This window comes from Diceros bicornis, chromosome 32, assembly GCF_020826845.1.
Source record: "Diceros bicornis minor isolate mBicDic1 chromosome 32, mDicBic1.mat.cur, whole genome shotgun sequence".
Lineage (NCBI taxonomy): Eukaryota > Metazoa > Chordata > Mammalia > Perissodactyla > Rhinocerotidae > Diceros > Diceros bicornis.
In genome coordinates, this window is record NC_080771.1 from 37,872,358 (window position 1) to 37,896,463 (window position 24,106).

General features: G+C 49.5%; 1 protein-coding gene across 9 annotated transcripts in view; it reads left to right on the forward strand.

The window, feature by feature from the left end:
- Positions 1-5,713: 5,713 nt before the first annotated feature.
- Positions 5,714-24,106, forward strand: part of SPG7 (SPG7 matrix AAA peptidase subunit, paraplegin) — a 40,489-nt gene continuing 22,096 nt past the window's right edge. For 6 of the 9 annotated variants that reach the window (XM_058528515.1, XM_058528516.1, XM_058528519.1 and 3 more), the window contains exons 1-6: positions 6,876-7,067; positions 8,734-8,836; positions 12,128-12,217; positions 18,925-19,166; positions 22,464-22,603; positions 23,875-23,977. In XM_058528515.1, coding sequence (XP_058384498.1) covers positions 6,891-7,067; positions 8,734-8,836; positions 12,128-12,217; positions 18,925-19,166; positions 22,464-22,603; positions 23,875-23,977 — 855 coding nt within the window. In that variant the 5' untranslated portion in view covers positions 6,876-6,890. Of the gene's footprint in view, positions 6,006-6,875; positions 7,068-8,733; positions 8,837-8,866; positions 9,558-12,127; positions 12,218-18,924; positions 19,167-22,463; positions 22,604-23,874; positions 23,978-24,106 lie in introns of those variants that run through there. The other 3 variants (XM_058528521.1, XM_058528522.1, XM_058528524.1) reach the window with 3 other exon arrangements.

The window sequence follows — 24,106 nt, forward strand, 5'->3', positions numbered from 1 at the left end:
GACTCCAGCCCCGGCCTGCTCCCAGCTCTGCCCCCAGCTTGCCGCTCCCTCCCCTTTCCCTCCCACAGGACTCACTGGAGCTTCAGCCCTGCACACACCTCCCTTCACTCTTGCTCTAAAGTCCCCTTACAAAATAGCAAATTTTATGTTATGTATATTTTGCCACAATTTTTAAAAAGCCCCCTCTCCTTGTTTCTCTCCCGTCACCAGAACAGAAGCTCTACTGGGGACAGGCGTCATTTTGCTCACTGTTGGGTCCCCAGCACCTAGGAGACAGCCACATAGTAAATGTCTGTTTAAGGGAATTCCACCTTATCCCACAAAAATCTCCTTTTCTCTCTAGTTCCTTCATTCTCTGCAACTGCTTTGGAGGCCTCTCACCAATACCCCAAAATCTGGTCCCCAGAAACCCCACCTTCCTGCCCCTTTCACTCTTCCTTCTTCCTCTCGCCATAGTCTTTACTTTGGGGCTGACCACAGCTCTGGTGTGTCTTTCCCTATCCTCTGCATCTTTCCTCCTTTCTTCTGACCTATTTTTGTCCTGTCTTTTTTTGTTTTGCATTACAAAACATCTGGGATGGGCTAGCAACCTCTGAGGACAGGGAGCTGGAAGTTCTGAGTGGAGGAAGGCAAGGTTTTCTTTAGCAGGCAGACAGAAAGGGCCGGAATGTCTGGCAACGCTCACTGTCACTGCCTCTTTTCCGCCTTACGCTGTGGCTGTCTGAATTCAACGTGGTTCATGGGAATTCTCCACCACCGATTTGCCAAAAAACCATAGTGGCCACAGACCTCTAGGATCCAGGACCAGCCAGCCAGTGAACACTCCGTGCCTTAATGGGAAGGCCCAAAGGCCCAGGACTGTCCTTCAGGGAGACAGCATGCTCCATCCAACCTAGTGAAATGGAGCCGCTCTGCTGACAATTGCTAGCTGTGGATTATGGAGTAGGGGTACAGCCAATCTGATCACTGGCTACATCCTGAGACGACCAAATAGAGGATCCTGTTGGCTCCACAGCACATTCAACTGTCTGGGGGACCCTACACAGACAAGCGAACCTTTTCTTGCTTCAAATATCTCATCATTCCCTCACAAGGAACCCCTGAGACCAGAGATAACAAGCTAGTAACTTTAAGGAATAGGCTATAAACTGAACATCTGGACATGGTCCAGCTTTCCTGGTAGCTGAGCCCAGACAAGTCTCTGAACCTGCCCCAGGGGAGTTGAGGAGGAACCCAGGCTTCCAGCAGTGATGACTCCCCAGTGGCTAAAGGACTCAGACAGGCAACCCCAACTTGGACTGACAGAAGCCCAATGTAAACTTGCATCATAAGAAAGGGTTTGGCTTGGGGCCAGCCCCATGGCGTAGTGGTTAAGTGCATGCTCTCCGCTGCTGGCGGCCCGGGTTCGGATCCCAGGCGTGCACTGACACACCACTTGTCAGGCCATGCTGTGGCGGTGTCCCATATAAAGTGGAGGAACACCAGCACAGATGTTAGCCCAGGGCCAGTCTTCCTCAGCAAAAAGAGGAGGTTTGGCATGGATGTTAGCTCAGGGCTGATCTTCCTCACAAAAAATATTAAACATAAAAACATTAGCAGACTCATTAATGGGATTTGTGCATTTGTTCAGTATCTTGCACCCATCTCAACAGTTTCTGGCATGGATATCCATAACAAGTCGATATGCAACAAGGCCAATAAACACAGCTGGTGAAAGTTTAGGGATAACAAGTACAACGCCATGTATCCATTTGGGACAAAGAGATTTACTTGGCTTCAGGGATCCAGACCATATCTTGACCAGCTATGCCTGTTTATTATTAGCTTGAAGGTCAGGGACCTTCACAATCTACAGTGAGAAAATACTACTGGGTTTGCAAAAAATAAAAGAAAGGGGTTGGCTCATGACGTGGAAATGAGGGGTCTCCCTTCAGTGACTGGATCTAGGGATACACAATGGGATGTCCCAAGTCCCACCTGTACCTTTGCTTCTTCACTGTGTGGTCTCATCCTCTCCAACCACAGCTGGGATTCCCCACCGGGTGGGGAAGGTTCTAGCAGCACCCTCAGTTCATCCTTCTACTCCATGACCCCAAAGGCAAGGTCCCTTCTCCATCTTCAAATAAAAGTCCCAAGGAAGGACTTGCTGGGATTGACTTTCCTGTTCCCAAACAATCAGTGTAATTAATGCGACGCTGTCAGGGCTGGGATCACATGATCAGGGGAGTGAGGAATTGAGGGGACAGGGTTTGCTGGGCAGATCTGAACAGCAGATATCTTCTATAATCATCACTATGGCCAGCAGCCTCCAAGCTGGCCCTCAGTGACCCCTGCCCACTGGTGTTCACATCTTTGGGTCGACTCTGCTGCATGGTACCATGTCATGTGAGCCCATCCTCTAGTACCACACAAGTTCTGAATGACTGCAACCCCAGCCATCACCTCGACTGCACCGTTGTGAGAGACCTGGAGCCAGAACTAGCCAAACCATTCCTGGACTCCTGACCCTCAGAAACTGTGTGAGATAATAAACATTAGTTGTTTTAACTTGCTAAGTTTTAGGATAATTTGTTCCATAGCAATGGATAGCTGATGCAATCAACAGAACAAGTGGTTACATTAATGAATTTGGTATGTGCTGTCCAGGGCTATGGGAGTCAACATTTTGTGGAGAGGATACAGACTCTGCCCTTTCGAGGTCCCTCCTAAATATCTGTGTCAGATTCCACACCCAACAGCCTTGAGAAACATCAAGGAATACATAGCTCTTCAGTTGTGCACAAATTTCTGTACAGGTTTTTGCTAGTAGAAATGGACTCTTCATCCTTTGTTTTTCAAGAAAGAACAAAATAGGGCAGGCCCCGTGGCTTAGCGGTTAAGTGCGTGCGCTCCACTACTGGCGGCCCGGTTTCGGATCCCGGGTGCACACCGACGCACTGCTTCTCCGGCCATGCTGAGGCAGCGTCCCACATACAGCAACTAGAAGGATATGCAACTATGACATACAACTATCTACTGGGGCTTTGGGGGGAAAAAAAAAGGAGGAGGATTGGCAACAGATGTTAGCTCAGAGCTGGTCTTCCTCAGCAAAAAGAGGAGGATTAGCATGGATGTTAGCTCAGGGCTGATCTTCCTCACACACACAAAAAATAAAATAAAATAAAAAAAAAGAACAAAATATGTGATCACAAATCTTGAGTGTGTGATCAGTAAAACCCAGTTGACGAGTGATTTGAAAAGAACTTGTTTCCTAAGAGAGATCTTTAGGGGCTGGCCCAGTGGCATAGTGGTTAATTTCATGTGCTCTGCTTTAGCAGCCCCTGGGTTTGTGGGTTGCAATCCCAAGTGCGGACTAACGCACCGTTCATCAAGACATGCTGTGGCGGCATCCCGCATACAAAACAGAGGAAGATGGGCACAGATGTTAGCTCAGAGCCAATCTTCCTCAGCAAAAGGAGGAGGATTGGCAACAGATGTTAGCTCAGGGCCAATCTTCCTCACCAAAAAAAAAAATAAGATCTTTAGTTCCGAAACAAAATTTGCCAAAATTCAAAGAGATGAACGAGTTTATTCAAACATTCCACAAGAGAGCATATTTTATAGAAGACATCCTATATTAGCCAGATATCTGGTTGTAGACCAGGTCATTCAAAGCTGCATGACTTAGCCTCAGCAGTATGAGCTCACATTACGACTACGGTGCAGCAATGACATTGCGCCACAGTCCAAGGGCTTCAGAGGCCAAGGAGGTGTGGAAGCAACCGTGCTTTAAGAAAAACGTTTAGAAGTTTAGTTGCTGCCAAGCTGCCTAATTTGGGAAGAAGCAAATAACTATTTGCTCTGATGTTAATAAAGAAGCCTAGATCTTAAAATCAAAAATGGCCCAAAAGATCGACTTCTGTTTCCAGACTGCTAAAATTTTATTCCTGTTTTACAGACAAGGTGACTGAGGGACGTTCCAAGAGCACCTTGCCTGAAGCCCACAGCTGACGGTGAACAGCAACAAGAGTCCAAGACTCCTCTGTGCTCAGGAAAAAAGGGTGGAGTTCTCGAGGGATGGGAGTGGGACAGACGCCCTCTGCTGTGGGCACAGCCCAGGCTGAAAGGGCAGCCCTTCCACACCTCCTGAGGCCTCACTTTGCTCATGGACCTAGAACGGATGGTGCCTGGTGTCAAGGTGGCAGTGCAGACACCTAGGATGTGTCCTGACTCAAACCAGGAGTTCACCATGAGATTGCCTCTGAGTTGGTTAAGGGAAGCTGCACTGAAACGTCCTGACATGCAGAGTTCAGAGAGCGGAGGAAGTACAACTGAGTAAACAGAAGTTACCAAGTACAGAAAGAATAGGCAGAGCGGGGGACAGAAATGGCTGAAAGTGAAGCTGATGTCTTGGCAGGAGAAGATGCCTCTGAAGTGGGGTCTGGGAGCCAGGGGGCTCTGGTGAGCCAGCTGTCCTACAGACAATCTCTTGTAGGGTCCAGGTCATGGGGCATCTGAATCCTTAAACTAAACCCCTATTGCCAAGGCCACAGGAGCCTCCCTCTAGGCCACAGCAGAGGGGGACTGGAGCAGCGTGGGCTCACAGTTCACCTCTCGTCTGAGGCCTAGGACACAGCCAGCCTTCAGAGCACACTTGTTAAATAAATGAGTTTGAATAAATGAATCAATAGTCTGTTTTCCCAGAACCTCATTTCCCACAATGTCCTAGGAATAACTCCCAGACATGAAGGGCTGGTTTCCTGGTTCACGAATTACTTTCACATACTTTTATTGCATTTTATCTTTACAACAACCCTGTGGGAAACCCAGAGCAGATATCAGCCTCAGTTTGCTGATAATTATTATCCCCATTTCACTGATGAGAAAGTTGACGCTGGGAGAAGGTCATAACTTGCCCAAGGTCACAGGCTGAGAAGGACAGAAGCCAGCGTTCCTTCCCCAGAGGCTCGTCATTGCCCTGCACTGCTTCCAACTGAATCACCAGGCAAGGAGGTTCGACCACAGTAACAATTTTATTTCAAACAATAATTATAGGATTGCATCTTTTTTTTTTTTGTGAGGAAGATCAGCCCTGAGCTAACATCCATGCCAATCCTCCTCTTTTTTGCTGAGGAAGACCGGCCCTGAGCTAACATCTATTGCCAATCCTCCTCCTTTTTTCCCCTTTTTCTCCCCAAAGCCCCAGTAGATAGTTGTATGTTATAGTTGCACATCCTTCTAGTTGCTGTATGCAGGACGCCGCCTCAGCATGGCCAGACAAGCAGTGCGTTGGTGCGCGCCCGTGCCTTGGTGCGCGCCCAGAATCCAAACCCGGCGGCCAGTAGCCCAGCGGACTCCCAGACGCACTTAACCGCTAAGCCACAGGGCGGCCCCAGGATTGCATCTTGTACTCCTCCCAAACACATTCAAGTTTGTTAGATGCTTTGAGTCATAAACCCTCTGAGCAGGGTGACGAGGGAACAGGGGCGAGGGTGAGGGGCCTGGTCCCTTCCTGTCAGGGCGGCGTTGCACAAGCTTTGAGAGGGTGCAAGAAACCACAGGGAAGTTGGGTTACAGTCACAGTCACGGGACAGACCTGGGTTGAGTGACGGCAGGACAGAGCCAGCCGGAAGGCAGAAAGTGGGCGGGACAACTTTACCAGCGAGAGGAAAAGTCCTAGAGGAGGAGCTGGGGAGGACGGACTGACTGTGAAGGAAGACTGCAAGAGGACAAGGCCGTTCAGCGTGTAGGTCGGGGCAGCCCCGGCTTAGGGCGGGTCTCTCCACAAAACAACCACAAGCAAGCGCCTTTGCCAAGGCACCGCTGCCCGAGCGCTGAGGACCAGTAGTCAGGACACTTCATTTAAAAAATGTCCCCAACCCTGTCTGGTGTCAGGGGAGGGCGGGGCAGGCTGTACCAGTCGCCAGACGACTGTTGTAACCAGCGCGTGGTGGGGGAGCGCAGGCCGGAACCGGTCAGACCAGCTCGGAAACCCGGCCCTGCGCCTTCACTGCAACTTTTGGCAGGTGACTCTTCGTTTTCTCGGTCTGTTTCGTCGCCTGTAATGTAGCTATTAAAGGTGTTTACTTCACAGTGAATATGACATGGGTGTTTGGTAGGAGCCGGGCACTAGGCGCACTCGGGAAGACCGGTCACTATTACAGGACTCGTCGTGGGGGATTCGGGGAAAACGGAAAAGCACAGAAATAAGTGTCTCTGTCACACGTCCACCCGATCTGCCCTTCGGCTCTCGGGTGTCCGGCCGTAAGCCCTCACGGGCTGGGCTGGAGTGACCTCCGGAGACGGGCCGTCGTCTGCGGGACAAAAGGCCGGTGGAGGAGGCGGTCACCCGCCCGCGATGCCCTCTGCGGGACCAGATCCCGGACTCCTGCCTGCGCCAGGCGCTCGCCTCCCCCCCACCCCCCACCCCCGGCCGTCTGAACGTCCGGCCCTCCGTGCGCGGACCACCGACGCGGGCACTCAGACAGGCCTGCGGCCTCATCGCGCGCCAAGACCGGGCCGGGCTGGGGTCGCGGTGCGGGGTCAGGGCCGGGATCCGGCGACCGCTGCCCTCAGGCTCCTAGCTCTACCCCGTGACTCTGGGCCCGGCCGAGTCCTCCCCGGAGCCGGCGGGCGGTCCCAGCACGCGGCCGGGCGCCGGGTCCCGACACCCTCCCTCCCGGGCCTGCCAGGCTGCAGCTCTAGAGGCGGCGCTCCGCGCGGGACGGCACCTCCATAAACAACTAGGGAACCCTACTCGGACTAGGTGGTGCCAGCTGGCCGTAAGTCTCCCGAGGCCGGGCGCAGGGTACCGAGCCTTAGCAGGCAGGACCGCGCAGGCGCTGCGGAGGCCGCGATCACGCAGGCGCCCCGCGGAGGCGCAGCGGCGCAGGCGCTGCTTCCGGGCCAAGATGGTGGCCGTGGTACTGCTTCTGCGTTCCCTCCGCCAGGGTCCCGGCTCGGGTGCGTGGCGGCGCCCCTACTGTGGCTGGAGCCCGGGCCTCTCCGCCGGGGCCGGGAGGAGGTGGCCGTACTTCGTCCACACGCCTCCGATGGGTCTCGCCGGGGCTGGAGGCCGAGCCCTGCAGGTAACCCCAGGGCCTGGCCGGGGCCGGAGCGGCGCCCCCGCCCGGACCCCCGGTCAGGGGTCCTCGGCGGCGGCGTCCAGGTGCTGCGGTTGCAGGTGTGCTCCGAGCTCGCCCCGGCCCGGGGAGAGCCGGGCAAGCACCCGCACAGGCGCAGCCTGGATCTCCAGCCCGATGTCGTGCGTTGATGTTTCTGCCTGTTTCTCGGCGTTTCAACATCGAGTCCAGCGAGAATGTCTCTCGTTTCTAGCAGAAAACTGTTTGACTCCGGCTCGTGCGGACCGGGTCCCGGGGTGCATCCCAGCGCCTTCCGAGTGGGAGCGGGCCGTCTGAGGGTTCGTGTGCGAGCGGAACACCGTGTAGCTCGACACGTTCCTGACACGTTAGTCGTGTCTGATGCCGCGTGCCGGGCCCTCCTGGGGTTAACCCCGCCCCGAGAAGAAAGACCCTGAGTCCTGCTGCTTTTTTGGTTGATTTTGTTTCCAGCCGTCTCTTAGGATCTCAGCCCTCACAATTTAGGTCGTAATTCATTATTGTTGTTATATTTTACCATCGCTTGAGGACCAATTTGAATTATAATCATATTCTAGATTACTGGCCACCCTTCCTGAACCTGAGGGCAACTGTAGATATATTATACTTTTTTTTTTTTTGTCTTTTTAGTTCTATTGAGAAGGAAAATTATAATTTATAATCTTTAGTCTTACCCTGTGCTTATTCTATGAACATAAGGGCTGAAGTAGGCAATACACGCATACTTGGGAAGTCTAAGATTATCTCACCAGTGGCTGTAATAGTAATAAACTAAAATAACCTGGTTTACACAAGCACTGGGGCTGACTTTGAAGAATGGCAGTTTTCTTTTTGCTATATCTGACACACTGATGTTTATTGGGCCCAGTCCACAACTCTCTGGCCCTCCCTTATATGACTATTGGTCATTGCTGAGCCAAGAATAGTAGTATTAATTAAATGGGACAATGGTTGTATAGACTAGGAATTTTCATCCTATTGCTAACAGGAAATTACATGTAATGTACTCCTTACCAAAGGACATTGGGCAAGGTGTTACTTTTCTCCATGGCAGCAGCCCAGCACGGATGAGCTAAGGACAAAATTAAGAATGAATAAATAAGTAAAACAGATGAAGAAATTGCAAACAGAGAGATAGAAAAAGTTAAATTAGACCATTGATCTTAAAAACATAAAACAGTCAAGTGAGAAAATACTCATCTTGAAAACAGAACTTTAGAAATATAGACTAGTAATCTGCTGTAGTACCTGAAATGTTCTACAGGGAGTCATCTGGCGACGTCGGGAGCAAAGGTCCTGGGCAGTTGCTTTGGTAGCCCATCTGCTCCTTGTGTCCTGCAGGAGAGTTGTGAGCTTCAGGCCACAGAATGGCAGTCAGTGCGCCATGCCTTTAGTTCAGCATTTCTTTGACTTGCTAACTTGCTTTTGACGTTTTGATGTTATTTTTTTTTTTATGTTGCATTAAAACTTTGAAATAATGCTCAGACTATTACTTCACATTTCAGGGCAACATAAACATTACAAATAAATAAATATTTGAGCTTTTAGAAAAGATTTTGCAGCAGGGAATTAGCCCACGTTGCTTTGGTGTGCTGTGGTGTTGGTGTGACTGATCCTTGGTATCCTTTTTTTTCAGAGTTTACAGTTGCGACTGCTCACCCCTACCTTTGAAGGAATCAGTGGATTTTTGTTGAAACAGCACCTAGTCCAGAATCCAGTCAGACTCTGGAAACTTTTAGGTTTGTATCTATGGAAAGACAGAAGTGACAGAGGCTGTGGCATTTGTGAATAAATGAGGATAATGTTGCTGGTTTGATGTTGACAAAACACCAAAATCACCAACAGGACCTTTGGCTTCTATTTATTGTGAGCCCTTAGATGCTCTGAATGAAGTTTACGAAAAGGAAGATTGTCTGAGGTCTGAACGGGCCATTTTTGCTTGTTTTCAGTCATCTTTTTTTAAAATTCTGATGTATAGCAATAATTGGACTGCTTGAAAAAGGTTTTTCATGTTCTCTAGCCGGCTCCAAGAACATTTAGTAAGGATTTACAAAGTGGCTCTGTATGTCCTACATCCAGAAGGTAACTGAAAACAGCCTACAGAGAATTTACTGTTCCAGTAGAGTTGCACCGTCTAATGAGCTACTGACGTCCTGCTCTCTCTTGACCTGAGGTCAGAGGACCTTAAGGATTGACACCTGTAATTTTACTCCCCCGTTTATTCAATTGGAACATGGGAAAAATAAAATCTTCGGACTCCTAGTGTGCATTGGACAGCCTGGTGCCCACACATGGTCAGAGAGCTCTGACTTGGCGGCAGCTTGGACGTCTGCTCTGTTTTCTCATTTAAATCTACACGTGCGCCCAGTGGCACACACTTCACTCTCCAAACAGCCTGATGCTGTGTGGTGGCTGTCCAGGTTGTCTCATTTGTGGTTCTGTTAGTGTCTGTGAAGAAAGGTATGGCTCGGTCGTGGTTGTGAGACTCTTTTCTTCCCCCATTTTAAACTGATTTGATCAGTCCTTGGACAAGACAGAACCTTTCATGTTAAGAGTGTTATGTGGGCCTGTCTTGGTGATGGTGGCACTGGGTTGCTGCCATTGCTACATGTGCTAAAGCCACTTGTGTTGTGCATGTGTTTAAATTCATTTCAAGTGATTGTATGTATTGAAGGGATTGTTCTCCAACAAACTCATGACACTTTCTCAAATTTATGTTCATAACTAATTTTTATTCCCTCACATTGGCTAATTTAAATTACAAAGATACTTCATAAATTGAATTAGTTTATTATTTTTTTAAATTTTTTCTTATTGCGGTAACATTGGTTTATAACGTTATATAAATTTCAGGTGTACATCATTATATTTCGATTTCTTTGTATATTACATCATGTTTACCACCCAGAGACTAATTGCCATCCATCACCATACACATGTGCCTAATCACCTGTTTCCCTCTCTTCCCTCCCCGCTTCCCCTCTGGTAACCATCAATCCAATCTCTGTCTCTATGTGTGTATGTGTTTGTTCTTTTTTTTTGTGAGGAAGATCAGCCCTGAGCTAACATCAGATGCCAATCCTCCTCTTTTTGCTGAGGAAGATTGGCCCTTGGCTAACATCCGTGCCCATCTTCCTCTACTTTATGTAGGATGCTGCCACAGCGTGGCTTGACAAGCAGCATGTCGGTGCGCACCTGGGATCCAAACCTGCGAACCCCGCGCCGCTGAAGCGGAACACATGCACTTAACCGCTACACCACCGCGCTGGCCCTTTGTTTGTTGTTTTTATCTTCTATTTATGAGTGAGATCATACAGTATTTCACTTTCTCCCTCTGACTTATTTCGCCCAGCATAATATCCTCAAGGTCTGTCCATGTTGTCACAAATGGCCAGATTTCATCCTTTTTTATGGCTGAGTAGTATTCCATTGTGTATATATACCACATCTTCTTTATCCATTCTTCCTTTGATGGGTACCTAGGTTGCTTCCAAGTCTTATATTGTGAATAATGCTGCAGTGAACATAGGAGTGCATGTATCTTTATGCATTCATGTTTTCATATTCTTTGGATAAATACTCAGAAGTGGAATAGCTGGACCATGTGGTAGTTCTATTCTTAATTGTTTGAGGAGTCTCCATACTGTTTTCCATAGTGGCTGCACCAGTTTGCACTCCCACCAGCAGTGTATGAGAGTTCCCTTCTCTCCACATCCTCTGTAACACTTGTTATTTCCCATCTTGTTAATTATAGCCATTCTGACAGGAGTGAGGTGATATCTCATTGTAGTTTTGATTTGCATTTCCCTAATTAGTGATGTTGAACATCTTTTCATGTGCCTGTTGGCCATCTGTATATCTTCTTTGGAAAAATGTCTGTTCAGATCTTTTGCCCATTTTTTAATTGGGTTGTTAGTTTTTTTGTTGTTGAGATGTATGAGTTCTTTATATATTTTGGATATTAACTCCTTATCAGATATATGGTTTGCAAATATCTTCTCCCAATTGTTAGATTGTCTTTTCGTTTTGTCGATGGTTTCCTTTGCTGTATAGCTTTTTAGTTTGATACAGTCCCATTTGTTTATTTTTTCTTTTGTTTCCCTTCACTAGTCAGGCATAGTACTTGAAAATATGCTGCTCAGACCGATGTCGAAGAGTGTACTGCCTATGTTTTCTTCTGGAAGTTTCATGGTTTCAGGTCTTACATTAAAGTCTTTAATCCACTTTGAGTTAATTTTTATGTATAGTGTAAGATAATGGTCTACTTTCATTCTTCTGCATGTGGCCGTCCAGTTTTCCCAACACCATTTATTTTATTTTATTATAATTTAAAGATTTTATTTATTTTTTTATTGTCCCCCCGAAGCCCCAGTAGATAGTTGTACGTCATAGCTGCACATCCTTCTAGTTGCTGTATGTGGGACGCGGCCTCAGCATGGCGGGAGAAGCTGTGCATGGGTGCGCGCCAGGGATCCGAACCCCGGGCCGCCAGCAGCGGAGCGCACGCACTTAACCGCTAAGCCACGGGGCCGGCCCGGAAAGTCTCTTCAATAAATGGTGTTGGGAGGGTCGGCCCCGTGGCTTAGCGGTTAAGTGCGTGCGCTCCGCTGCTGGCGGCCCCGGGTTCGGATCCCTGGCGCGCACCCATGCACAGCTTCTCCCGCCATGCTGAGGCCGCGTCCCACATACAGCAACTAGAAGGATGTGCAGCTATGACGTACAACTATCTACTGGGGCTTCGGGGGGACAATAAAAAAATAAAAAATAAAATAAAATTATGAAGAGACTTTCCTTTCTCCATCTTATGTTCTTGGCTCCTGTGTTGAAAATTAGCTGTCCATAGATGTGTGGGTTGAAGTAGTTTATTATTCTGTAATTAGTAAATATTATACTAAGAATGATTATCTCAGACTTCTAAATCTTCTGCACATAGGTTTCAGTTTGGTTTGGTCATTTGAGAATATGCTCTTCTCTTTTGTGTCCCCTGGTTGCAGATCTTGGTTGTGAAACATTTTCCCTGTTCCTTGTAGGTGGCACTTACTATTTTAGCACCTCAAGGATGAGACAGAAGACTAAGGACAATGATAAATCCAAGGGGAGGACCCCTGAAGACGATGAAGGTAAGTCTATCTGATGTTCTTTAATGTTGGCTCTCCTAGTGGTCTTCACACGTATGCTCTAGTCTAAGCAACAGGAGATCCGTCTTAAAAGGAGGGTGAGCACAGGCCCCTGTGTTTTCCTCACCCTGGGCACCTGCCCCCAGTCTCATGTGGTTGCTGGATCCTTCCTGCCTTTTGGAGACACTTCTGTCAGCACCTGTGTCCCTTGTCGTGTTCAGAATGTCTGAAGGCAGGTGGGGTTTCTGTCCTCTACATGGAAAGGGTGAATCTTGGATCTTCCCTGAGCTCTGAGTTCCAGGGTGGGGAGGAAGGCACCAGGACTCCTGGGCTGAACCCAACCCCATACATACCCGATTGAGAAGCAGCCTCTGGAGGAGAGGATGGTACAGTGTGTGGCCTTGAAGAAGGAGTGAGACAGATCCCTGTCCTGTACACGTGACCTCTGTGTGCCAGTTAATTCCTGCCCCAGGCCCAGTTGACAATGACCTCACTTGCAAATCTTAAGTCTCATCCCTACTCTGGAATTAGGACTCGATGATGATATGAAGGGCGAGGGAAATAAAAAGGGAAGTTTGAACTGAATTGACCTTGTAAATAAAAGCTGACTGCTTGGAGCTAATAATCATGGAAGTTGCTAACCTTTATGAATGATTGCAGTGTGCCCAGCACCCTACTAAGAGATTTATATATCTTCTCAGTTAATTCTCGCCTCAAAATTACCCTGTTACTGATCTCTTCTTACACCCGAGGGCACTGGATACCTGCTCTGTGCTGTGTCTCGGGAGGGTCACACCTGGAGAACTGGTTGTCTTGTCAAGGAGCTCCGTTATACTTTGGTACTGATTTTTTTTTTTTTTTTGGGTGAGGAAGATTGTCCCTGAGCTAACATCCATTGCCAATCTTCCTCTTTTTGCTGAGGAAGATTGTCCCTGAGCCAACATCTGTGCACATCTTCCTCTATTTTGTATATGGCATGCGGCCACAGCATGGCTTGATGAGCAGTGTGTAGGTCTGTGCCCGGCATCTGAACCTGTGAACCCCGAGCCACCGAAGTGGAGTGCGCCAAGTTAACCACTACACCAATGGGCTGGCCCCTCAGTGCTGATTTTGATGTGGCTGCTGTGTGTTTGTTCGAGGGAACCCAAGTGGGAGGCCTGGAGGAGGGTACTCAAAGGCCAGTCCTGCTCAGAAGCACAGCTCCTGGGAGCCCCAGACGCATAAGGGTGGAAGGCAGCCTCAGAAGTGCCTTGTCAATCGGGCCCCTGGGGCCACACCTGTCTCCAGAAATCAGCATGCAGACTGATGCCCACTCCCCAGCCCATCTTCCCGAGGGCGCAGCCAACCTGGAAGCAGAGTGGGGACGAGACGGCTTCCTGACCAGGCGTTTGGTAACTTAGGAGGACCTTTTTCCCAAGTCACAGTTCAGACACGTTTTCAGGACGTGGAGATTGTGCATGGCTCCATCGTGAATGTGGAGGTTCAGCCTGAGCTCACGGGTTGGAGGGAAATCCGCATGCTCAGTTTTCTAGAAGCTTATGTTTTTCACTGTTGTCACCTTTACTTTGAGGTTGAGAAGAGCAGTAACTTTCCATTTTAAAGCTCTTTAGGGAAAGGTCTTAACTCCCAGAAATGACATGTGGCCATTGGTTGGGTTCAGTGTAGACATTTCTGGTTTCAGGCTCAGCGGTGACTCCATCGTAGCCCTCACAGGGAGCATTGGCGCTGTCAGTCACTCGTTCATTATTACCAAGAGAGCTCCCCAGGGGAGCAGGTGGATCCAGCAGACGGAAGGAGGGCCTTTAGTCTGTTCAGTAGTGCTGGTGTCTCATAGGGATGCTCGTGGGACTTCCTGGGAAGGCGGAGGAGGGTCTTCCAGGGAGAGGAAGTGTCTTTTTTTTTTTTTTTTTTTGAGGAAGATTGGCACTGAGCTAACATCTGTTGCCAATCTTCCTCCGTTTTTCCTTTTTTCTCCCCAAAACCCCAGAGGAAGTGTCTTTTCTATCCAGAGTGTTCAAATGCCATGTTCTGTTTAGAATCTCAGGGTCAGATTTTGTTTCACCTGTTACACCTCAGAAATTTTCCTTGTCTTTAACCAATCCTGTAAGGGTCTTACATTCATATCTTCCCCTACTGCTCTCTTTTTTTTTTGTTTTTTGGACTGGCCTCATAATATCATACTGATCACTACTGCAGACATGTTTTTTTAGGTTTGGTTTCCTTGGGTTAAAGTTTCAGAAGTAGAATTAGTGAGTTATGGAAACTAAATGTTTTCTATGGCTCTTTTTTTTGTGAGGAAGATCAGCCCTCAGCTAACATCTATGCCAATCCTCCTCTCTTTTTGCTGAGGAAGACTGGCCCTGGGCTAACATCCGTGCCCATGTTCTTCCACTTTATATGGGACTCTGCTACAGCATGGCCTGACAAGCAGTGCATTGGTGTGCACCTGGGATCCGAACCTGAGCTGCCAGCAGCGGAGCGTGCGGACTTAACCACTACAACACCACAGGGCTGGCCCCTCTATGGCCCTTGATACACCTAGGCCAAGTAGCTTTCAGAAAGGGCTTCCCGTTTGCACCGCCTGAGAACGAGTATGGGGCCAGCTTGCTGTACTTCGCAGGCCTGGGTTTCCAGGTCCTTCCACACCTGGCCCTCATCTCACACTTGCACTTTGTTGTGTGTGTGCACTGTTTTTTTTTTTTTTTTAAAGATTTTATTTATTTATGTTTTCCCCCCAAAGCCCCAGTAGATAGTTGTATGTCATAGCTGCACATCTTTCTAGTTGCTGTATGTGGGACGCGGCCTCAGCGTGGCCGGAGAAGTGGTGCGCGCCCGGGGTTCCGAACCCGGGCCGCCAGCAACAGAGCGCGCGCACTTAACCGCTAAGCCACAGGGCCGGCCCCTATGTGTGCACTGTTGACGCACGTGTTTGCACACTTTTGTAACAGGATGTCCACTGTGGGGACTGATCCCTCTTTCTGTGGCCCTGTCTGGGGGAGTAGTTGTTGGTCTCCTTCCTGCTCAGGGAGGAGGACTTGAGGCTATTTTGACTCAGAAGCCGGAGGAGGATTTATTGAAAAATGGAAACCATTTTAACCTAAGACTTCAGTGAATCTCCCGGAGCTTCAGGGCAGTAACCACTCTGGGTGGAACTTGTTGCTTCTCAGCCTGCAGAGTCCTCTACAGAATGGGGGTGTGCGGCCTTCTTCCTGAAACGGGCGATGGGGGCGGCCTGTGCTAAGGTGGCAGCTCCTTGTGTGTTAGAACGCCTGGCTGGTTTTTATTTGAAAAGGGTTGCTTTTGTGAAGAAAGCAGAAGAGGTGTTTATTGAAGCCCAAATCCAAGCTGTCATTTTATTGTTTTTAGAAATTTTTGTTAAAAGTGCAAAGTTATCTTTTATTTAAAACAAAACCACATCTTTTAAAAATCTTAGGCCTGCTTCATGTTCTACGAACAGATGCTTGTGAGTTGTAGAATTGCTTCAAACCCTTGTTTATGTGGGGTGTGATGGGCACATGGGCAGAGCAGTGAGGAAGGGGAGAGCTGTCCATCGCTTAGGCGTGAATTTATAAATACTTCTATTGAATTGGGTACTGCGGCCCCCCAGCCAGGAACACGGGGACTCACAATTTCAGTATCTTAAACGTATCACTGCTTATGTTGAGAATTAGGTATTATGATCACAGAAAGCTCTGAAAGAGAGATGTTCATCTTGCTCGCTGAGCCTCACTCAGGGCAGCATGTTGTGGCTGTTGGAAGGTATGATGACTGTTGATGTTGTTAATTAGAAAGCAAGATTGGAAATTAAATATTTGAAATAGATGGTCTCTAAATTAGCTACTCATCTGAGAACATGTTTGCTTTCCAAAATAAGTGGTAGCCTTTATTGCCTTTTGTGAATATGAACTTTATTTATTTATTTCCCCCCCCCCAAAGCCCCAGTAGATAGTTGAATGTCATAGCTGCACAATCTTCTAGTTGCTGTATGTGGGACGCGGCCTCAGCATGGCCGGAGAAGTGGTGCGTCGGTGCGCCCCCGGGATCCGAACCTGGGCCGCCAGCAGCGGAGCGCGCGCACTTAACCACTAAGCCATGGGACCGGCCCAGAATATGAGCTTTAAATATTAGATAACACTATTATAATCTGTTGTAAGATATCCTGCTATCTAAAATGTGCATCCATGTTTTCAAAACGATCGCTGAGACAGCCTTCTCAGTAGGTTTCATTTTTTTTTTTTTTTAGTTCTTTGTTTTTTTGTCTTTTGTTTTCCTTTTTTTTTTTTTTCATTTTGTGTTTTTAAGCTGATTTAAAATGCTTTTGAATTCCTCTAAACTGATTGTTGGAGAGGAAGGGGTGTGTTTGTGGGTGACTACACCTCCAGGCAGTGCAGAGAGGATACAGAGGTCCAGCCGGGCTCTTGTCCTTGGAGAAGTGCCCACATGTGCAGCTTGTGTGGACCTCCCACCCCAGGCTTTGGGCTAGCCCTGCGTCTGTCCCTGCTCCTCCCTGCTCCTGTAAGTGGGTTTGTGCTCTTCCCCTGAGTGGACGAGTATGTTTGTGCACGAAGGAGCACACGGATTGCGGGGAGGACTGGTAAATGGTTGAAACTCTGGTTGCTGAGTTAGGTCTGGGCCTGTCTTGGGCAGAACTGGTGAAGGATTGTACATGCATTTCTCAAAAAACATCGTTAACAACAGGTTTGGTAAACTCTAGATGGAGTGTTGGGAAGGACGGGTGCACACTGCACAGGTGAGCAACGCATGAGTAGTTCCAGGGCTTCCTGGTGTGTAAATGGAGGTGCCCAGATGGTTGTAAGGGCTAGGGGAGGTGGGCTACTAGGGGAAGTGGGCTAGTGAGACCATGTAAAGTGCTGGGCTGAAAGTACCACATCAATCACATTCAGCACCTGCCCTCCATCCCCAGTGGAGGTGGGGCTTATCTGATTGGTGGATTTGGGAGGAAGACTGTGGCCTGGCCTTGGTGAGTCCCTAAAACCCAGCTCAACTTCAGGATGGTGTTTTCCATCTGTGCTCTGGGCCACAAGTGCTCCTTGTCTCCTCGGTAAACGCTTCTCCCTTACTTCCTTCCTTCTTGAAGCCTCATTGTGGTGCCCATGCTGAGAGCATTCTTCTTGGAATTCCTGCAGATTCCTGCTGTGCTAATCCCACTTCAGCCTTATGTCCACTGCATGCTGAGGTCGATTTACCTCCCCCGGGTGCCTGTGTCCTCACCTCACGTCCTCGTGTGTCAAGATCAGGGGCTGAGTCTTAAGTCTTTTATTTTTGTGAGGAAGGTCAGCCCTGAGCTAACATCGATGCCAGTCCTCCTCTTTTTGCTGAGGAAGGTTGGCCCTGGGCTAACATCCATGCTTTATATGGGATGCCGCCACAGCATGGCTTGACAAGAAGTGCGGCAGTGTGTGCCCGGGATCCAAACCTGTGAACCCTCGGGCTGCCAAAGCGGAGTGCACGCACTTAACCCCTACGCCACCGGCTGGCATGTCTTTTTTTCACCCCCTGAGAACTGAGCGTGAAGCTGTCTGTATCCTAAGTAGGGTATTAATCACTGAGTAAGGCAATTGGGGGAATTTATCTGATGGTTCTGATAAAGAATTGGTTTCTGGGAACATTCTGGAATTAAGTGGTCCCCAATATGTGTCTATAGACTAAACAATATCTTACACTTTTTTTTGTTTTGCTGAGGAAGATTCACCCTGAGCTAACATCTGTTGCCAATCTTCCTCTTTTTGCTTGAGGAAGATTCGCCCTGAGCTAACATCTGCGCCAGTCTTCCTCTGTTTTTAATGTGGGTCGCCACCACAGCATGGCCGCGGACGAGTGTGTAGGTCTGCACCTGGGAGCCAAACCTGGGCTGTTGAAGCTGAGCGTGCTGAACTTAACCACTAGGCCACAGGGCTGGCCCCTCTTACGCTTTTTAAATGTGCTATTCTCAAATGTTATTTTGATGAATGACATACAACTTACTTGAACATTACTCATTCTGATAAAAAGTTCAGGATAGGTGGTTGTGAGATGAGGGGAGGGCAGGTGGCGGTGAAAGGTATTTGTTATTAATAAGTTAAACATGTGCCACAAATGCACTGCTGCTGATCTGTAATGTCTGATCGCTCCTGGGGAGCCTGAATTCACTGCTCTTGGGCCGGCGTGCTTTCCGGGAAATGTTTACGGTGTAGCTGCGTTGTGTGCTGGTCCTAGAAAGGTTTTGACTTTATTTATTTATTTTTTAATTTTATTTTTTATTTTTCCCCCAAAGCCCCAGTAGATAGTTGTATGTCACAGTTGCACATCCTTCTAGTTGCTGTATGTGGGACGCGGCCTCGGCATGGCCGGAGAAGCGGTGCGTCAGTGCGCGCCTGGGATCCCAACCCCGGGCCGCCAGTAGCGGAGCGCGCGCACTTAACAGCTAAGCCACGGGGCCGGCCCAGGAAGTTTTTGACTTTAAAAGTGGTTTCATGTTATCTAAGCAGGTGGGACCTTAGTAAATGGAATGTTGGTGACCTCGATTGCCTTGCGATTAGTATTTGTCTCGAATCACTTTGTTGAAAAATTGGCCAAAATGCAGGATCTTATAGGAGATGAGACACCACGGTCTCAATGCTGAGCTTTCTTGACGAAAGGACATAGGGCGCAGAGGGTGGGCTCTGGCCTGCGGCCTGGGTCTGATGCTCCCTCTGCTTGCCCATTTGCAGAGGAGAGGAGGCGCAAGGAGAGGGAGGACCAGATGTACCGCGAGCGGCTGCGCACCTTGTTTGTCATCGCCGTCGTCATGAGCCTGCTGAACGCACTCAGCACCGGTGGGGGCAGCATTTCCTGGAACGACTTTGTGCATGAGATGCTGGCCAAGGGCGAGGTGCAGCGTGTCCAGGTGGTGCCCGAGAGCGAGGTGGTGGAAGTGTACCTGCACCCTGGAGCTGTGGTGTTCGGGCGGCCTGTGAGTGAGGGTGTGGGTACGGGCTCTGTGGCGTGGCCACTCGGAGAGACCTGGGGGCTTGGGTGCACGCCCCTTTTCAGGCAGCCCCTGCCCACTCCATTTGTTTGACTGTCATGTTTCAGGTTTTCTTGAAACAAGATATATCTCCATTTAAAGGAGGGTTCACTGGAAGTCTTTGAATGGTGGCCCACTAAGATGGAGCTTGAAATGGGGGAGGCAGTGTTGTCTCCAGACAGCAGCCAGCAGGGTCTGTAGCTGCCGTGGACAGAGGAGGAGATAGAAGTAGTGACAGAGTGGCCATAGTGGTGACCCGTGGCACTAGGGATAAGGAGAGGGGGGCCATCTCTGGCCCCTAGGTTTCTCTTGGGCAGTCTGGGTGTGTGGTGTGGCGCTGGCTGGGGGTCAGCAGACAGGGTGGCTTTGGCAGATGCAGGTGAGTTGGGACATGGGGGTTGGCCAAGCGGAAATCTCTTGGGGGTGGGAGGCAGGAAACAGCACTCTGAGGGGTGGCTAAGAGTTAGGAGTTGGATGAGGACTGGCCCTCGGAGAGGAGCAAGGGAGAGAGGAATGAGAGGGACCCTGCTCATCTCCCACCTCAGGTACCCCCAGGAGAGAATCCCAGCGTGGGCAAGACTGCAGAGGGGTGCGCTAGCGAGAGGAGAGGTTGTAGGTGCTGCAGAGGGGTCGGGAGGGTGGGATTTCATCGCAGGTGGAGGGCTGGGCATCAAAGAGGGGAGAGACACGCCCTAGCGACAGTGGCCCAGTTTTCTGGCACTGCTGGGAAAGGAGGGGGGTGCATGGAGACTGAGCCCCAAAAGCTTGACTGTGTGAAATGAACCACTCTCTCCAGTGCCCTCCCGTCCCTCTGACCCCCTTCTCGTTCCCCCGGTAACCACAACACCGTTGTTGGGCCCAGGAAAGGCCACCCTGACACAGTGTTTTCTACAACCCCGTCCCTGTTCACATCTCCCAACTGCCTGTCCACCAGCCTTAAGGGTCTAACCCAGGATCATGAATAATATTTAATGTCATGTTGCTTTAGTCTCCTTCCCATTGTTTGTTAGAAGTTTGGACACTGGGAAACTAGACCAGCTCACATCCTGTGCCTCTCTACATGCTGGGAGACAGACAGGCTTTCTAGTTCTGACTCACTTTGCTCACGTGGGACACGGCTTTACTCTTTTCGGCAGAGTATTCTCTCCCTTAGAGCAGAATCACGCGGCACCCCAGAGAGTGCCCTGTGCACACCGCAGTCTCTGCTCTGGTTTCTGGGTAGGGTGGAGTGGTCAGCAGAGCGCTCATCCTACTAAGCGTACTCGGCTGTGGCTGCAGCTCAGCCCAGTGAGCTTCTCTTTTATTTATTTATTTATTTTTTATTTTTGTGAGGAAGATCAGCCCTGAGCTAACATCCATGCTAATCCTCCTCTTTTTGCTGAGGAAGACCAGCTCTGAGCTAACATCCACTGCCAATCCTCCTCCTTTTTTTCCCCCCAAAGCCCCAGTAGATAGGTGTATGTCACAGTTGCACATCCTTCTAGTTGCTGTATGTGGGACGCGGCCTCAGCATGGCCGGAGAAGCGGTGTGTCGGTGCGCGCCCGGGATCCGAACCCCGGGCTGCCAGTAGCGGAGCACGCGGACTTAACCGCTAAGCCACCAGGCCAGCCCAGAGCTTCTCTTTTAGATCGGATCTTGAGGGGTCGGCCCTGTGGCTTAGTGGTTAAGTCTGCGTGCTCCGCTACTGGCGGCCCGGGGTTCGGATCCCGGGCGCGCACCGACACACCGCTTCTCCGGCCATGCTGAGGCCGCGTCCCACATAAAGCAACTAGAAGGATGTGCAACTGTGACATACACCTATCTACTGGGGCTTTGGGGGAAAAAATATATATATATATAGATCGGATCTCGAGCACGGTGTTTGCAGCTGGTTGTCAGTTCATAAGAGCTTATAATGTGGTTGGGGTGATAGGATCAACACATAGACTGTTAACCAGTCAAAGTTGAACTCCAGCACATTTCAAAAGTGAGGGGGTCTGGGCCTGAGTGACCTGGCTGACGCTGTGGGGCCTTGCAGAAGTGAGCAATGATTTGGACCCAAGTGATTGGAGGAAGCTTTACAGAAGGTGTGGGAGTTGAATGGGCTTCTGGTATCATACATTTTGCTCTTGGATCTGGGCATATAAAGAGGGTCATTTCTACGTTTTTCCCTTCTATGCAAATGGGTGACCCTGTTTACATGGCCAGGCCAGGTGTTTAAGTGATCAAGACATTGACGAAGTCCAGATCAAACATTTGGGGTCCGTTAGGTTCATCCAGCAACCGAGGCCACTGGGTGTTCCAACGCAGATGATGGTAAATACATCGTGACTGGTGGGTCCCCTTGTCTGCCTCTCCATCTGGCCTTGTTACCCCACAAAGTGGAGCCTGGCTGTCTGCTCTCATAATGACAGTCACTCCACAAGGAATCTTCTGAGACTCTTAAGAGCCAGGGGGAAATCTGTTGCTTAGTTTAGGTTCCAAGAGTGTGTTTAGAACCTGAGCTTGGAACAGTTCTACTCTGGACACCATGTGGACCACGCTGTCAGGAAATGTGGCAGGATTGGTGTGAGGTAGTTCACGCTGGTGGAAATAATTAGGACCTCCCCACCGAGGCTTTTGCCCCTTTGTGGGTTGCTCAGATGTTTCTTCTGAGGAGGCTTCAGAGTAGCCCGTGAGCGATCCCCGTGACCAGATCAGCTCCCTGAGAAGGGATTTCGGGACCTGGTGTAGACTCCTGGTCTGCTGTTGGGCTTCCTTCTCAGTGAGGCCTCTGTGCTTGGGGGAGGCGGCGATTCGCTTCTCTATCCAGGAAATTTTTACTAAGAGAAAAGAAACTCATGTAGCTGAGTTTCAGATTCAGCCAACTGTTAAGCACAAAGCCTGTGTTTCTTGCCTTAGTAGGTTGACTGCGCCTCCCCAATCCAGTGCTGCAGGCTCGTCGCTGTGTCTCTGTGAGCACGCAGGGCTGAGTGGGAGACAGGAGCAGAGTTTAAAATGCAAATGCCACTCTTCATTTTTTTAAAATGTTCCTATTACTGAAAATAGAAAAAACATATCTATTGAAATTTTGTTGTAATTGTGTTTGAGAAAACTAAAACTTTTTAGATGTGGAAGTAGTTTCTGAGTGGCAGATGAAAACGTCAGCTCTGAAACCCTGCAGTTGTCTGTACAGGGTGTTGAGGGACTGTCCCCTGTTATTGGTGGGGTCGGCAGTCTGTGCTGTTTGTCACTCTCACAGTCCCCTCTGCTTTCTGCCCCAGCGGCTGGCCTTGATGTACCGAATGCAGGTGGCAAATATCGACAAATTTGAAGAGAAGCTTCGAGCGGCTGAAGATGAGCTGAATATTGAAGGCAAGGACAGGATCCCGGTTTCCTATAAGCGGACAGGATTCTTTGGAAAGTATGTTGGTCATTTTTGTTAGCTCCTGGACTAAACCAGGTTGGCTTTGTAATATGAGAAACAAACTACAAACACAAATCTCACACTGGCCTTGCCTGCAGTTAACTAGACCCCCTTGTGGGAGGGGAAATAAATGTGAGTGGATGACGCAGCACTGGGGAATTTGGGATTCTGCAAGCCTGCTGGAGTTTCCTGTAGTCACTTTCTTTCATTGCCTGTGGCATTTCTTAGTTCCATGCATTGTGGGGTTGCCGTATTCTACAAATAGGAAAATGGAACAGGTGGGAGAAGCAGGGGCATCTGGTAGAAATTCTTGGTTCAACATTGCAGAGAGAAATAGAGACCTGTGGGCCCTGCATACTCCTTAGTGGGATCAAGTTAATCAGCATCATCATGGGGGTTATTTTAACCGCATACTGGGACCAACAGTGGCTGAGACCCATAAGCAGAAAGGTTGACTCATGGATGAGCACTGAAGTTCTGATAAGACACTGGATGCCAGTGATGGCAAGCACTCCTGTGAAACGATGTGTCTCTAAATTCTACAGCCCACTGGCTCCTGCAAGCGCAGGGCTCTGAGGCCGTGCCTCTGGTTTTTGGTAGGGAATGACCCAGCTGGCTCCCCCCTCCCCCTGCAGGGCTGACGCCCGAGGTTCACTCTTTATTGCTGTGCTTATTTTGCCTACTAACCAGCGCTGATGGGCTGCTTTTGAAAATAAAACATATCAAACATGAAAACCTGATCTTGTCAGGCATTGTCACAGGCTCTGGATGACGGGGTGCATGTATGGTGTCAGCCCTCCTGGCTTCACGCCAAGTGAGGTTCTGTGACCCCACGGTTCCCACGCTCCCTCTGACACCTAGGAAAACTTCATGAAAGAAGATGATTGGTGAGAATTGGGCAAGGAAACCCATTTTTACGGCCATTTGTTTTCCACGTTGGTCTTGGTGTGAGGAATTGCTCTTCTCATCTTTGAGACGTTCATAGTGCCCTGACAGTAAAGCGTGTCTGTCAGCTTCCACCTCCGAGCCGTAACTGCCTCTCTCCCCCTCTCCCCCTCTCCCTTCTCCCCTCTCCCCCTCCCCCTCTCCCCCCTTTCTCCTCTCTCCTCTCCCCCTCTCCCCCCCTCCCCTTCTCTCCCCTCTCCCTCTCTTCCCACTCCCTCTCTCCCCTCTCCCCCTCTCCCCTCTCCCCCTCTCCCCTCTCCCCTCTCCCCTCTCCCCTCTCCCCTCTCCCCTCTCCCCTCTCCCGTCTCCCCCTCTCTCGCTAGCGCCCTCTACGCCTTGGGGATGACGGCAGTGGGCCTGGCCATCCTGTGGTATGTTTTCCGTCTGGCTGGAATGACGGGAAGGGAAGGAGGATTCAGCGCTTTCGTAAGTTGTACAAATCATATCTCGCTGCACTTCCATCTGAGGATTTGTCTGTGCGTGCTTGCTGAATGCTTTCCCCCAGGCTGCAGAATAAGCACACAGTGAAAATGAACCTGTTGCAACGGCCAGCCT